The sequence below is a fragment of the Hyaloscypha bicolor genome, assembly GCF_002865645.1.
Source record: "Hyaloscypha bicolor E unplaced genomic scaffold K444scaffold_118, whole genome shotgun sequence".
Taxonomy (NCBI): Eukaryota; Fungi; Ascomycota; class Leotiomycetes; order Helotiales; family Hyaloscyphaceae; genus Hyaloscypha; species Hyaloscypha bicolor.
The window spans coordinates 1,647,361-1,660,417 of NW_020194620.1; the positions used below are offsets into that span (position 1 = coordinate 1,647,361).

Sequence of the window (13,057 nt, forward strand, 5' to 3'; positions counted from 1 at the left end):
TCCAAAATGTCTTAGGTAAGAGTTTATGTGACGTCGGCAAGGGGGTCCAGAAGCGAGCCCGGGCTGGCTTCCACTACGTTGCCCACAGAGACACTTGATGCCTTTCATAGATCGAGGCTTCGGATATTGTTGCAATCTACCACAACAAAACCTGCGACTGTACACATCACTCGCTGTGCTTGCTTTGAACCTCTTACCAGTGCGCCGTCGAGTAATCCAGCTTCTCGATATCACCAGAGGCCCGCCCGACAAGCTCAGCTGGTGCAGGACGGTAGAAGCTTGACTGACCCTGTCGGTCCGGAATCGCGGCCTCGAGCTTGGAACAGGCATCCCGAAATTACATATGGGGCTATCCTCAAGACGGCTCGCAGGACAATAACAACCTCACAGCTATCGCGAGAGCTCTCTAGCTCTGCCAGTTCAAGGTCTGAGGATGGGTTTCCTCGGTGTTTACAAAGCGGTTTACGACTATGTACCGCAGAGCGAAGGGGAGCTGGCGATCACCGAGGGAGATCTGCTCTTCGTGCTGGAGAAAAGCGGAGAGGACGACTGGTGGAGAGCAAAGAAGAAGGCATCCGGCGAGGATGATGACGAACCTACTGGATTAATACCCAACAACTACATCGAAGAGGTACGTGCCTGCTTGGCGTGATCCTTTTGTATGAGAATACATCTGCCTAGAAAATCCTGATAGTACATGTATTGCTTCACTAGAAGTTTGATACGCTGTTGCATCTGTTATGCGAATTCAGAAGAGTGGAGATTGCTGATCGGTATGCAGGCACATCCTACGGGCCAAGCGCGTGCGCTTTACGACTACGAGAGACAAACGGACGAGGAACTCTCTTTCACAGAGGATTCGCAGCTGGAGGTATTTGATACATCGGATCCGGATTGGATATTGGTAGGGCTGGACGGTGAATATGGCTTTGCGCCTGCAAACTATATCGAGCTTTCCCATGGAGAAGCAGCTTCTGAGCCACCGCCACCCAGCCTCCCAAGACGACCTGTTGAGGCAGAAGAGGAGCATGAACCCGAGCAAGCCCCCGAGTCCTCTCGAAGTCTAGTTCAGAGCCCAGCGGCGGCTTTGGCAGGTATCATAAATCAGCAGCGAAAGCCTTCAGCTCCACCTCGAGCACCAGTACCCCAATACACACCTGAAGCTTCGGATGAGGATGAGGGACCTACACCTTCCCTGCCAGCTCGGCCACAGGTCTCGCAACCTAGAGCCCCTGAACGTATAGAAACACAAAGTCCAAGATCGCCGTCTCCACATGGAGGCCCGCGAACCTCCCCCCCTTGGAACAGAGCAACCAGTAGCAGAGATGTTGAAAGTGGAAGCCGTTCACCTGGTGGATTCCATATGTACAACATCAATGAAATGGTGTCAGTCATGGGGAAGCGGAAGAAGATGCCAACAACTCTGGGGATCAACAATGCAACTGGAGTGATACTTATAGCTCCTGAGAAAGCTCGAGATGGTGCCGAGCAGCGATGGACTGCAGAGAAAATGACACATTACTCGATTGAGGGCAAACATGTTTTCGTCGAACTTGTACGGCCGAGCAAGAGTGTGGACTTCCACGCAGGAGCAAAGGATACTGCCCAGGAGATTGTTAGCGCTCTCGGAGAGCTAGCGGGTGCAGTGAGAGCAGAGGGGTTGAGGGAAGTGATAATGGCAGGAACTGGACAAGGTCAAAAGAAAGGCCAAGTCCTTTATGATTTTATGGCACAAGGGGACGATGAAGTTACAGTAGCGGTTGGCGATGAAGTGATCATTATTGATGATTCGAAGAGTGAAGAATGGTGGCAAGTTCGGCGGTTAAGGAATGGAAAGGAGGGTGTGGTCCCAAGCAGTTATGTCGAAATTACCGGAACAGTTGCAACGCCTAGTCAAAGCGGCATCAACGTTGGGCGATCGACCGTGGAACAAAACAGACTTGACGAGGAGCGACTTGCAAAGGAATCTCTGAAAACAGCAAGGATGGAAGAATCGAGGGTGCCCGAAAGGGGGAGCAGTTTGACGGCACGAGACAGTAGTAACGATCATGGACAACAGAAAAGCAGACGTGAAAGCGGCCGGCATGAGAATGGCTCATCACGATCGTCCAAGTCAAGTGAGTTGAGTGGCAGGATAACTGAGCACAGACTAATCACACCTAGAACCTGACCCTTCGAAAGTCCGAACATGGACAGACCGTTCGAAATCCTTTAGTGTTGAAGCTCAATTCTTAGCGCTAAAGGATGGCAAGATCAACCTCCACAAGATGAATGGTGTGAAGATTGCAGTCCCCGTTACTAAGATGTCTATCGAAGATCTCGAGTATGTTGAGCGAATCACGGGGGTATCCCTTGACGAAGATAAACCACTTTCAGATATCAAGAGGCAACAAGCCCGAGCGGCCCAAGCGGCTGTGCCGAGTGGTGGTGCTGGGGTGACGATTGAACACAAACCACCACCAGGCTCAGATTATGATTGGTTTCAGTTCTTCCTCTCTTGCGATGTTGCTGTTGGGCTATGCGAACGATACGCGCAAGCGTTTGCTAAGGATTCAATGGATGAGAGTGTCTTGCCGGACATTGATGCTACAAATCTGCGGACGTTAGGCTTGCGTGAGGGAGATATCATCAAAGTGATGAGATTCTTGGACAAGAAATACGGCCGTGCCGGAGCTAAAAGAGGGGTTAGTTTCGGAGGCGAGGAAATTATCAGCCCAGATGGGGAATCTGGTACTGGCCTTTTCTCCGGGCCTGGAGGAACTTTGAAGAATAACACCCGGAAAGGTCGTCCGGCACCAGCAGTCCAGACCAACGATGTTGTTGATCCGAAAGCCTTCTCACAAGAACCGAAAGATAAGCCTACCCACGAAGGAGTTGCGACGCCACTGGCTTCAGTGCCAACTCCTGCGCAGAAAGACGTTGTGAGAAGCGGCTTTGACGATGATGCTTGGGACGTTAAGCCGTCCAAGCAGCAACCACAAGCAAGTTCAAGCCAACCCTCTCAATCCACACCAGCTCCAGCCCCATCGCAGCCCACGTTGACTGGCTCAATGCAAGAATTGTCACTTCTATCTGCTCCTTTGGAACCCGTCAAGGCACAACCACCAGCTCCTCCTCAACAAGCCCAGCCAGTACAACAGCAGCAGCAACCTCCACAAGGGGCAACACCATCATTCTTTGCTGGAATTGGAGCACAACAAACGGGCATGCCTCAACAACAGACAGGCGCACCGAATAACCAATACGCCCCTCAAATGAATTCTGGATTGAATATTGCTCGTCAAAGACCAGCACCGCCGCAGCAGTTCCAGAATCAGAATCAAGTTTCACTCATGATTCCTGCGCCCCCCTCAAGGCCTCTGTCTGCACCCCAAGCCAATCAGCAAAGTGCATTCCCTCTTCCTCCTCTGCAACCTCAAACGACAGGGATGCAAACGTCTGCTGGATTCCAGTCCCGGATTGCGCCCCCAGGTCAGAGCTTGAATGATATAAGACTGCAACAACAGTATACAGGCTTCAATGGACCCCAAAATCCCCAGCAGAATATGGGAATGATAGGTCAGCAACAAAACTTTGGACAAAATCCTCAGCAGAACATGGGGATGATGTCTCAGCCGCAGAACATGCAGTATCAAAACACCGGCATGCTCAACGGTTTCCAATATCCCATGCAAACAGGCATTGCCCAACAAAACTTTACGAACAACATGAACAACGGGCCGAGCCCGTTTGCGGATCCACGACCTCAGCAGTTCTCGCCTATTCAGCAACAACCTACGGGCTTTCAGAGCTCGTTCGGTCCACCACAACAGCAATTTCCACAGCAGACTGGAATCAACTCCTTCCTGCCTCCAGCTTTGGTACCCACGCCAACTGGTGCTCAGGGCATACAACAGCAGAACGGATTCAACTCTTCTTTCAGCCCGCCGCCCGTGCCGCCAATGCCTCAACAACACTCCATGATGCCATTGGTTCCTCAGAAGACTGGCCCTCCACCGCCAGTGAGGTTTGGAGTCTCTGGAGATACCAAGAAGCTCATGCCTCAAGCAACTGGGCGCAGAGCGAACCTGTCGCAAGCTAGTAAGCCTCCCCTGTCCTTGACTTATGAAATGTGTACTAATATTCCCAGCTCCTCAAAATCCCTTTGGATTCTAAAGCCGGCGGGGCCTGTAGATCATCGAAGCTAGAGTTTGTTTCTTCTGTAGTATAGGCAGGCATAGCTCAGCATCGAGTTGTTAATAATTGTTTCGTCCAGATTTCTTCCTTTTCAAAGCCTATAGTTGCAGATCTTAGTCAGGGATGGTTTATTCGTGAAATCGTGGCATGGGTGTCCTGCATGGAGGATGGCGTTGGTGAGGAGCAACTCTGGCTTTTTTTTTTTTTCGAGAATATGGTGGAGCTTGCATTCGACTCGACCGGAATTTCTTAAGAATCTGGTGCAAGTCTTCCACTTTCAACGTCTCTGTTTCAAGGAATCTTCCAAGTGGACCAGGAAAGTCTAAATTTACACTTTTAAGAATGCAAGTAAACCCCGAACAAGAGCTGCTCGTCTATTTTGTTCCTTGACAACACGTGTTACTAAACATGTTTTGACTCACTGAATGCTTGGAAACGATCGATTAGATCGTCAAAGCTCTCTGATTCCCAAACAGATCGCCGTTGCAGCACATCCCGCACAGACTTCTGCAAGCATCTACCCTGCTTCTTGAAATATCTTATTTCAACTGCGTCTTACTTAAGAGGCGAGATGTCACTGGTTCACAAATGGTTTCCTCTTACAAAGTTCGTTTGATCTTAAGCTGAACGTGTGAACACTTGACAATACCTCCCGGAAGCCGGTCACGACCTGGGAGCTTCAATCATGAGTTGTTGCAGGATCTAACTTTGTGCTGTAATAAATTGTTTGGCATCTTCCCTGGACTGTTTATTTGTTCTGCATGCGTACAACGATGGGTTGCCAGCCTTGCTTTTTAGGATGGAACGAGGTGCATCGAAACAACTCAATCGGTTTGTCATCGTCCAGTGATATATTTAGATTCATGCGGCGCGGGAGACAGTGGAGGTTGTGGAGAGGTGTCACTGATGACCCCCGGCGCAAGCACTGCCTATGGATCTGATTGACCGCTGGCCAAAGACCTTGATTCAGATCGTGTTTGAGGGAGTGACATATGCCAAACCCCTCTCAAGGCTGATAGAAGAAATCTTGCTTGCCCCCTCTTTACTTAACACTCCCTAAACCTTTGCCTCTTTTTCTCCCTTTATATTTGTTGAGAGGCTTGACGTCCAATTTTTAATTAGTTTTTTCCTTCTGTCTAATTTATCTTTACATTCAAAATGCGTGGACAAATTTTCTTCTCCTACGCGCTGGTCGCTTTTGCTACTACGGCATACTCTTCTCCACTTGTTGCACGAACAGATGAGGTGGAGGCAAGATCGCCATACGTTGTGGATGGGAAGGCCTTCAATGGAGGGATTGTGGATGTCGGAAAGGAATTCGTAGAGCGTCGAAAGTACATTGTCGCCAGAGCTGGGTGAGCACAACTAGGATATTCTTAAGCTCTCACTACTGACTTTACCTTAGAACAGGCACGGTCTCCAAGGCATCAGCAACTTCTAAGCCTGGCGTAGCCAAATCCACTGGAGCTGCAGCACCCAAGGCAACTTCCAAGTCTGGCGCGGCGAAAGCCACGGGAGCGACGCCTCCTAAGGCGACATCGAAGCCAGGTGCAGCCAAGGCCACCGGAGCTACCGCATCGAAGGCATCTGTATCAAAGGCAGGAGCAACGACGAAGCCTGCTGCCGCGAAGGCAACCACACCTGCTGATCTGTAAGAATTTCGCATTACGCAACTCTAGTCCGTACTATGGAATGATGCTAATAGTTCGACTTTTCAGACCTGGATGTCCTGCAGTGGGTGGGGCTAAAGCTTCTGTTCGTACTCTCCCTGGCACACTGCTTCATATTTTTGGCGAACACTTGCAAAGACAAACCCACTTCTTTTCCATTCGCACCGTTTCTATAATCACATGGCTACCTAAAAGAAGGGAACTCTGCTGATGCCATTCCTCCCCAGGCTTCCAAATCTGGTGCAGCAAAAGCAACCGGTGCCGCTAGAAGGGCAGACAAACCGCTTGGCTGCGATCCTACCAAGGTATGAATGAACCTAGTCTCCAACTTTGTGAGCAATTTCTGACCCTAGATAGCTACAAGCAAAGTGAGCAGACACTACTGCTGCTGCTGATCCTATTTCTGTTCTCTTGAATGGACTTCTTGGCGGTGGTAAGTCCCTAGCGAAATGGTATATTAATGATAGAAGAGCTAACTATATATTCTAGGAGCAGCAGGTACCTCGCCGTCTGGTGCCGCAGGAGGTGGAGATCTGTTGGCCGGCATCGTCAACGCAGGCTTGATTCCAAGGGATGTCGAGGCATAGAATCTTTCTGTAATTATTTCTCGTTGACAAGTTTTTAACTCGAATTATTTGCTTTGAGCTGCAAAAGACACACGAGCCCACTTAAATTACAAGTCACTCGTTGGAGAATATGCTGTACATATTATGTTTAAGGCTGGCCTTGAGCAAAACCCTTGTGGGGAAGAATCGTTATGACGGATAGGCCGTGACGTTACTTCAAGAAAAGATCGTATATATGTCCAACAATGACTGGAGCATTCTGCCCATCCGCACCGAGAAACATGAGAGTACTTTCATTCTCTTGGCAAGCCTTTATCTTCCCTCGTTGTCTTGGTCAATTCGCTCTGGGCCGTATTATCGGCGTAGCGCTGATAGATTGGAATATATTTATCTCTCACTCGTGGTACTCACAACACCCTCCATTTTCTCTACAGCACTCAACCACTTGTTCCATCTATCAACCCATTTATCACCGTCTGGAAGCTTCAACCCTCCTTTAAAATGATCAAACACTCGGGTTCGTACAGCCCACGGAGCAATAACCAAGTCAATCAAACTGACTTCTGAGCCAAGTGCGGTCCTGTTGCGTCCATTTCTTGCGTGAACTGTGCAAGCTGGTGATGGAAATCAGACCGGACTTTCTCAAGATCAGGATCGGAGGCTGATTTAGGTTGGTATTGCAGAAAGCGGTGGAAAGAAGGGATGATGCGTGAAGTCGCGGAATCGATCCAGATCCTCACTCGTGCCTTTTCGTATGGATCTAGAGGGAAGAGTTTGGGCGTTGAGGAGGGGTAAGCATCTTCAAGGAATTCGCAAGATAACGGTGCTTTCGTAGAGAGGCTTGTTGTCGTATTCGAGTGTTGGAATCAGATCTCGGGGATTGAGGGAAAGGGGGATTCAGGCTTGTGGTTAGGGTTTACTTCGATATACTGGAATGGGATTGTCTTCTCGAGGAACACGAGGAGCCCGCGTTGGACGAAGGGGCAGAAGTTGATTGTTTAGTAATCTACTTGAACAATCCAGAGAGAATGAGATATACCCCCAGCCAGAATAAAACTTGAGAGCTTCTTTTTAGGGCGTCTTCACCATTGCCCATGTTGATTTGATTTTACAGAATAAGTCTAGGCGAATGTTTCTAGAAGAAAACAGCAGTACAGAGGAACTTGTCTTTCAATAAGTAAAACTGGATGTTTTACTCTAAAGGGAGGGGCAATATGTAGACCTGATCTCTAGATTGTGCGGGGCAGTTTCATCAAGCTTCAGCTTCACTCACTTGAAGTGAAACCTTAAAATGAAAGAGCGCAGAGGATACAATATCAAGATTTGGAAAGACAACTTTCTATTGGACCAGAACGATTTCAGACAACGAATCCCCTGCTCAGCTGAGAATTCATTGCCAAGGGCAGTGTGGCTGAGAAGTACAGTAGCGGGGGTCGAAAATGCACAGCCTCCGTTCTTTTTGACATCCTTCGAGTGCGACCAAAACACAAAACCCTCGCACTTCACCCTGATCATCCTGTTCCCCATTTCCTTCTCTCACCAACATCGAAATCAACAGGGAGGAAAGCATAGCTGCCAGACAATAGGAAAGCTAATAATCATGACCGGGCCCGCGACGTACGTCTCCCCACCACACAACATCTTCGCGACAGGGAGAATGTACCAAGCTGACGAAGAACAATAGACCAGGGCAAGAAGGCCCCTCCTTCGCACCTCCCCCGTTACCTGAAGGCTGGATCGCTCAGTGGGATGGCATGTCCAAGAAATACTACTTCGTTCAGCTGTCGACGGGAGCATCGCAATGGGACACCCCTACACGCGCCGCCCCCACAGGCCCTACACCACAAGCTACTCCCCAGGGAGGGCTGGAACATCCGTACGGCACGCCTGATCAGCAGCTAGACATTATTACGAATCCCGATGGTAGCCAGAGCATCAGGAATCCTGATGGGTCATTGGAACCGTACACAACGGATCGAAGTCTCTCGGGCAATATTGGGGTTAGCTTCACGTTTAGTGTGCTAGGAAGATGAGTATGCTGACGAAGTGGAATATAGCAATTTGCCATGAACCAGCTCTTGGGTGGAGGAAAGAAACCGAATCAAGGTGGCGGAGGACTGGGTGCATTAGCAGGTCAGTTCCTGGGTGGTGGTTCGAGCCACAACCAAAATACACATTCGAGTGGTGGTGGCATTGCGGGTGCTTTGGCTGGCCAGCTTCTGGGTGGCGGGAAGAAACCAGAGCAGCAACAGAGTTATTCTGGAGGCCAGAGCAATCAACAGAGTCATGGCTCGGGTATGATGGGCACTTTGGGCGGAATGTTTGGCGGGCATTCAAGCTCTACGGTATAGCCTGCGCTGTTCTTCGATAGGTACGAAAATGACTGACATTTCGTAGCAGGGAACCTCTTATGGATATTCTTCTCATGGAGAGCAACAGGGTGGATACTCTGGATCGGCACCCCCAACCTCTTATCAACCCAGCGGAACGGCTCATACACAATACAACCCTCCCCCGCTAAACCAATATGCCCAGGGTGTAAATCAGTCTCAGTCTCAGTCTCAATCATACAACCAACCTTCCCAACCATCCTACGGGCAGAACAAACCTCAATCTCAATCATACAGCTCTCCACAACCTCCTTACGGAGCACCCCTAAACTCACAACCAGCTTATGGCACACCTTCAAATGCCCAACAACCACCATACGGAGGTGCCCAACACCAAGACACTTATGGCCAGCAATCTCAGCCGTACTCAAGCCCCTCTAGCCAGCAACCGCCTTATGGTGCTCCCCCAAACAGCCAACAGCCACCTTACGGCGGACCCCCAACCAACCAACAACCTCCTTTTGGAGGTGTTCAACATCAGGATACCTACGGAGGCCACCAAGGGACCCCGTCCTTGCAGCAATATCCGCCACCTCCAAATCATCAAGGAGGTTCAGGATATGGTGGCTCCGCCCCTCCTTCAGGCAACCTTTCACAGCCGCAACATCAGCACTTTCAAAGATTGCACAATGCTGAGCACTCAGGTGGTTTGTATGGCAACAACGGCGGCGCTCCTACTGTCCCCTCCGGCTCCCATCCGTACCAAGGCCAGAATGCACCTCAACCACCTCAATATGGTGCACCTCCAAACCAATACGGAGGACAACAAAGATGGTAATTTAAGGAGGATTCTGGGGTCGCAAGGCGAAAAAGTGATGGTAGGTTTTCGGAATGGGATTTGCATTTACTAGCCCGATATCCAGCAGTTGCATTGAAGCTTCATTGTTCTTTGTACATCGTAATTGGTCCCTCATAATGGGATATATTTGGCCAAATGGAATAAAGCACACTAAGACTTTTTCTTTTTCTTATCGTTGCTGTGTTGTGCAAAGGTCTGAAACCATTTGCTGATACATTTTGCCAAATACCAGCTGCCAATTGCCAGAAGTACAATGTATACTGCAGTTGGGACCAAGGATCGTGGGAAAACATTCAAGAAGTATGGATCGAGGATAATATCGGCGTAGACCGGCGGAACATGCTCCATCAAGGTCTTATTCATAGTGTAGTAATCTGCAGCGGCAAGAACTTGCAGGAAAAGGGTTGATTCAAGCGACTTGGCAGACCATTTTGTAATACCTGGTTCTTGGTCTTCGAGTTCTACAGGATCTGGCTGGCGACCCTCCAAATACTGCGCTAGAGAGGTGACTAGTTCGGGTGTGTTGAAGACGGCCTGAAGAGTATATGCATCGAGACGAAAATCAGTAGGTTGCTGAACTCTGTTAGCTCACTCGTCCCGCAGCAATAGAACGTCCACCTTACGGTTGCCGCCCAGCAGACTCGGACTTCGTATCTTTGGCCTTCTTGTAGTCCGTGTAGCAGATACCAAGATGCTTGACCATATTTCGAGGATTTCGTAGGAAATTCTGCTCGAATGTGTGTTCTCAGGGACCATTGTTGGGGGGAGAGAGTTTCGAGCTTGAGGTCTTCGAGGGTCGGATGTTCGACCGGGATATGTACCTCGCTGGGCCCGAGAAAGATGATTTTCTCGGTGTTGCAAAAGACAGCATGGACTTGCAGAAGCAAAAGAATGAACTGAATATACCCCATAGTAGATCAATTGCGCTTCGTCTGAAGTCAGCTGCAAATGTCTCCCGGAATTGTGCATTGAGGCTTTGTGGTGACAAATGGGGAGCTTGGACCAAGGTGTCCTAAATAGGGCAAGCGCGGCACAACGCGAGTCCCTTTCGGCGATGGCTTTGTTTATGCAGGGAAAGACCCACTCACGCCCATGCCGCACACAAGCGACTCTCTCAATCAATAATCCCCTGCTTCGTCCAACCTTTTCCCCACTACTCCTTCGTAGACCACATCCAAGACCTCTGCACGAATTTGCTTGTGATCTTTACATCTACACTCCGCATCGCTCTCAATAGCCAACCGCCAATATGAGAGAAGTCATCAGCATCAATGGTAGGCTTCCCTCGACGCGCTCCTCACCGCTCCTCGCCCGCGTTCTCCACGTCAACAAAATTTGCTAACGTATCTACCTCCCATAGTCGGCCAGGCGGGTTGCCAAATCGCAAACTCTTGCTGGGAGGTGAGCTTCGACATGACCCGATAGAGCTTTCATTCTTTATTGTTTACTTCTCCGTCCTTGGTGTGACTAACGCGATGGATTTCATTTAGCTCTACTGCCTTGAGCACGGTATTCAGGTACATCTATCTTCTTTTCCAATGCCCGTAGACTCTATCTGCATATTGAGGGAGCTCTTCTGACGCGTTCTACCACAATAGCCTGATGGATACTTGACCGAAGAGCGCAAGGCCGCCGAACCCGATCAGGGCTTCAGCACCTTCTTCTCCGAGACTGGTAAGCTGAGCTACAAACATCTTATCTAAGGCACAACTAACGCGTTCTGGCGTTGTAGGTCAAGGCAAATATGTTCCCCGTACCATCTACTGCGATCTCGAGCCCAACGTCGTCGATGAAGTCCGTACCGGCACCTACCGCAGCCTGTTCCACCCAGAACACATGATCACTGGCAAGGAGGATGCTTCGAACAACTACGCTCGTGGCCACTACACTGTTGGCAAGGAGTTGATAGACCAGGTTTTGGACAAAGTTCGCCGTGTTGCTGATAACTGCTCTGGTCTCCAAGGTTTCCTCGTCTTCCACTCTTTCGGAGGTGGAACTGGTTCCGGATTCGGTGCTCTTCTCATGGAGCGTCTCTCGGTCGACTTTGGCAAGAAGGTCAAGCTGGAGTTCTGCGTTTACCCTGCTCCTCAGACCGCAACCTCTGTTGTTGAGCCATACAACTCCATCCTGACCACCCACACTACTCTCGAGCACTCCGATTGTTCATTCATGGTTGACAACGAGGCTATCTATGACATCTGCCGAAGAAACCTCGGTCTTGAGCGCCCCAACTATGTCAACTTGAACCGCTTGATTGCTCAAGGTATGTTTATAGTCTGAATCGGATTTGACTTGATAGCTAACAGCGGCTAGTTGTCTCCTCCATCACCGCCTCTCTCCGTTTCGATGGTTCCCTCAACGTTGATCTCAACGAGTTCCAGACCAACTTGGTCCCATACCCACGTATCCACTTTCCGCTTGTTGCATACGCCCCGGTTGTCTCCTCATCCAAGGCTTCCCACGAGGCAAACTCGGTTCAGGAGATCTCCATGTCCTGCTTCGAGCCCAACAATCAGATGGTTAAGTGCGACCCCCGCAACGGAAAATACATGGCTACCTGCTTGTTGTACCGTGGTGATGTCGTTCCCAAGGAAGTCAACAACGCAGTTGCTACCCTTAAGACCAAGCGTACCATTCAGTTCGTTGACTGGTGCCCAACTGGTTTCAAGATTGGTATCTGCTACCAGCCTCCTCAGATGGTCCCCAACGGTGACTTGGCGAAGGTCAACCGTGCTGTGTAAGTTTGGTGGTGCGCTCGAAAGTATCAATTGCTAACAGTATTAAGCTGCATGCTCGCTAACACAACCGCCATTGCCGAGGCCTGGTCTGCTCTCTCCCACAAGTTTGACCTCATGTACTCCAAGCGTGCCTTCGTTCATTGGTATGTTGGTGAGGGCATGGAGGAAGGTGAATTCTCCGAGGCCCGTGAGGATCTGGCTGCTTTGGAGCGTGATTACGAGGAAGTCGCTACTGATTCGCTCGAGGGCGATGAAGGTGCTGAGGCCGAATACTAAGTCATTGCTTTGCTGAGGCATATGTTTATCTCTTGTGGGATCACATACTTGGTTGGTGGGCCAGATTTGGTACTTGATTCGGCTACATAATACTTCTCGGAGTATTTGGAGCTTGGTCATGTCGAGCGTGGGGGTTCTTAGAACCGTTTTTCTTTTCACTGCTACCGAATCCGTTTTTGTAATTCAGACAGCCATAGGCAAATCAACTGACAATATGCCGTACCATGCACCGCTAATATTCTGTGTGAATATGGCACAATTCTCTGTACAATGCGCTACCCCCAAGGTTGGGTGAGAGTATGGGACAATTCTCCGTCCCTCCAACCAAATTGTGCAGTCGCCCCGAGATGCATTGTGACCTTAAGCATGCGAACAGAGCCCAATGATGCTGACCAAGGGACGCGGGATTCCATGTGACCTGCACAGCTTTGCAGATTTCCTG

At 49.8% G+C, this 13,057-nt stretch overlaps 6 protein-coding genes across 6 annotated transcripts; 5 read left to right on the top strand and 1 right to left on the bottom strand.

Annotated features, from left to right (window-relative positions):
• The first annotated feature begins 131 nt into the window (after positions 1-131).
• K444DRAFT_616344 (uncharacterized protein) lies at positions 132-4,575 on the top strand. Its single transcript, XM_024880910.1, has 4 exons — positions 132-631; positions 782-2,117; positions 2,164-4,080; positions 4,130-4,575. Exons 1-4 carry the CDS (start codon positions 434-436, stop codon positions 4,153-4,155), a joined length of 3,477 nt encoding a protein of 1,158 aa, XP_024733420.1. The 5' UTR covers positions 132-433; the 3' UTR covers positions 4,156-4,575.
• Positions 4,576-5,237: 662 nt separating this feature from the next.
• On the top strand, positions 5,238-6,520 carry K444DRAFT_66462 (uncharacterized protein). The gene is made up of 6 exons (XM_024886985.1): positions 5,238-5,531; positions 5,582-5,827; positions 5,895-5,931; positions 6,074-6,151; positions 6,204-6,279; positions 6,336-6,520. The coding sequence occupies exons 1-5, from the start codon at positions 5,335-5,337 to the stop codon at positions 6,216-6,218; spliced, it is 573 nt and encodes a 190-aa protein (XP_024733421.1). The 5' UTR covers positions 5,238-5,334; the 3' UTR covers positions 6,219-6,279; positions 6,336-6,520.
• Positions 6,407-7,401, top strand: K444DRAFT_694089 (uncharacterized protein). The gene has a single exon (XM_024887854.1). It carries the CDS (start codon positions 6,648-6,650, stop codon positions 6,915-6,917), a length of 270 nt encoding a protein of 89 aa, XP_024733422.1. The 5' UTR covers positions 6,407-6,647; the 3' UTR covers positions 6,918-7,401.
• Positions 7,402-7,703: 302 nt separating this feature from the next.
• K444DRAFT_632907 (uncharacterized protein) lies at positions 7,704-9,580 on the top strand (the record flags this gene model as incomplete). The annotated part of the gene is made up of 4 exons (XM_024883535.1): positions 7,704-8,029; positions 8,097-8,412; positions 8,470-8,757; positions 8,810-9,580. 4 exons carry the CDS (start codon positions 7,704-7,706, stop codon positions 9,578-9,580), a joined length of 1,701 nt encoding a protein of 566 aa, XP_024733423.1.
• On the bottom strand, positions 9,394-10,588 carry K444DRAFT_66571 (uncharacterized protein). The gene is made up of 3 exons (XM_024887102.1): positions 10,225-10,588; positions 9,715-10,174; positions 9,394-9,630 (listed from the first exon to the last, which is right to left on the bottom strand). Exons 1-2 carry the CDS (start codon positions 10,510-10,512, stop codon positions 9,752-9,754), a joined length of 711 nt encoding a protein of 236 aa, XP_024733424.1. The 5' UTR covers positions 10,513-10,588; the 3' UTR covers positions 9,394-9,630; positions 9,715-9,751.
• Positions 10,589-10,697: 109 nt separating this feature from the next.
• Positions 10,698-12,843, top strand: K444DRAFT_616347 (alpha-tubulin). The gene is made up of 7 exons (XM_024880911.1): positions 10,698-10,875; positions 10,962-11,002; positions 11,092-11,118; positions 11,200-11,275; positions 11,334-11,864; positions 11,915-12,338; positions 12,387-12,843. The coding sequence occupies exons 1-7, from the start codon at positions 10,851-10,853 to the stop codon at positions 12,613-12,615; spliced, it is 1,353 nt and encodes a 450-aa protein (XP_024733425.1). The 5' UTR covers positions 10,698-10,850; the 3' UTR covers positions 12,616-12,843.
• The last annotated feature ends 214 nt before the right edge of the window (positions 12,844-13,057 follow it).

Excerpts from the sequence above, each read along its gene's own strand:
- K444DRAFT_616344 (XM_024880910.1), top strand. The coding sequence starts at position 434 with ATGGGTTTCCTCGGTGTTTACAAAGCGGTTTACGACTATGTACCGCAG. Across the intron at positions 632-781 it reads CCAACAACTACATCGAAGAG|GCACATCCTACGGGCCAAGC; the intron begins GTACGTGCCTGC and ends ATCGGTATGCAG. Across the intron at positions 4,081-4,129 it reads AGCGAACCTGTCGCAAGCTA|CTCCTCAAAATCCCTTTGGA; the intron begins GTAAGCCTCCCC and ends TAATATTCCCAG.
- K444DRAFT_66462 (XM_024886985.1), top strand. The coding sequence starts at position 5,335 with ATGCGTGGACAAATTTTCTTCTCCTACGCGCTGGTCGCTTTTGCTACT. Across the intron at positions 5,532-5,581 it reads TACATTGTCGCCAGAGCTGG|AACAGGCACGGTCTCCAAGG; the intron begins GTGAGCACAACT and ends ACTTTACCTTAG. Across the intron at positions 5,932-6,073 it reads TGGGTGGGGCTAAAGCTTCT|GCTTCCAAATCTGGTGCAGC; the intron begins GTTCGTACTCTC and ends ATTCCTCCCCAG.
- K444DRAFT_694089 (XM_024887854.1), top strand. The coding sequence starts at position 6,648 with ATGTCCAACAATGACTGGAGCATTCTGCCCATCCGCACCGAGAAACAT.
- K444DRAFT_66571 (XM_024887102.1), bottom strand. The coding sequence starts at position 10,512 with ATGGGGTATATTCAGTTCATTCTTTTGCTTCTGCAAGTCCATGCTGTC. Across the intron at positions 10,175-10,224 it reads GAGTCTGCTGGGCGGCAACC|CAACCTACTGATTTTCGTCT; the intron begins GTAAGGTGGACG and ends AACAGAGTTCAG.
- K444DRAFT_616347 (XM_024880911.1), top strand. The coding sequence starts at position 10,851 with ATGAGAGAAGTCATCAGCATCAATG. Across the intron at positions 10,876-10,961 it reads AGAAGTCATCAGCATCAATG|TCGGCCAGGCGGGTTGCCAA; the intron begins GTAGGCTTCCCT and ends TACCTCCCATAG. Across the intron at positions 11,276-11,333 it reads CACCTTCTTCTCCGAGACTG|GTCAAGGCAAATATGTTCCC; the intron begins GTAAGCTGAGCT and ends CTGGCGTTGTAG.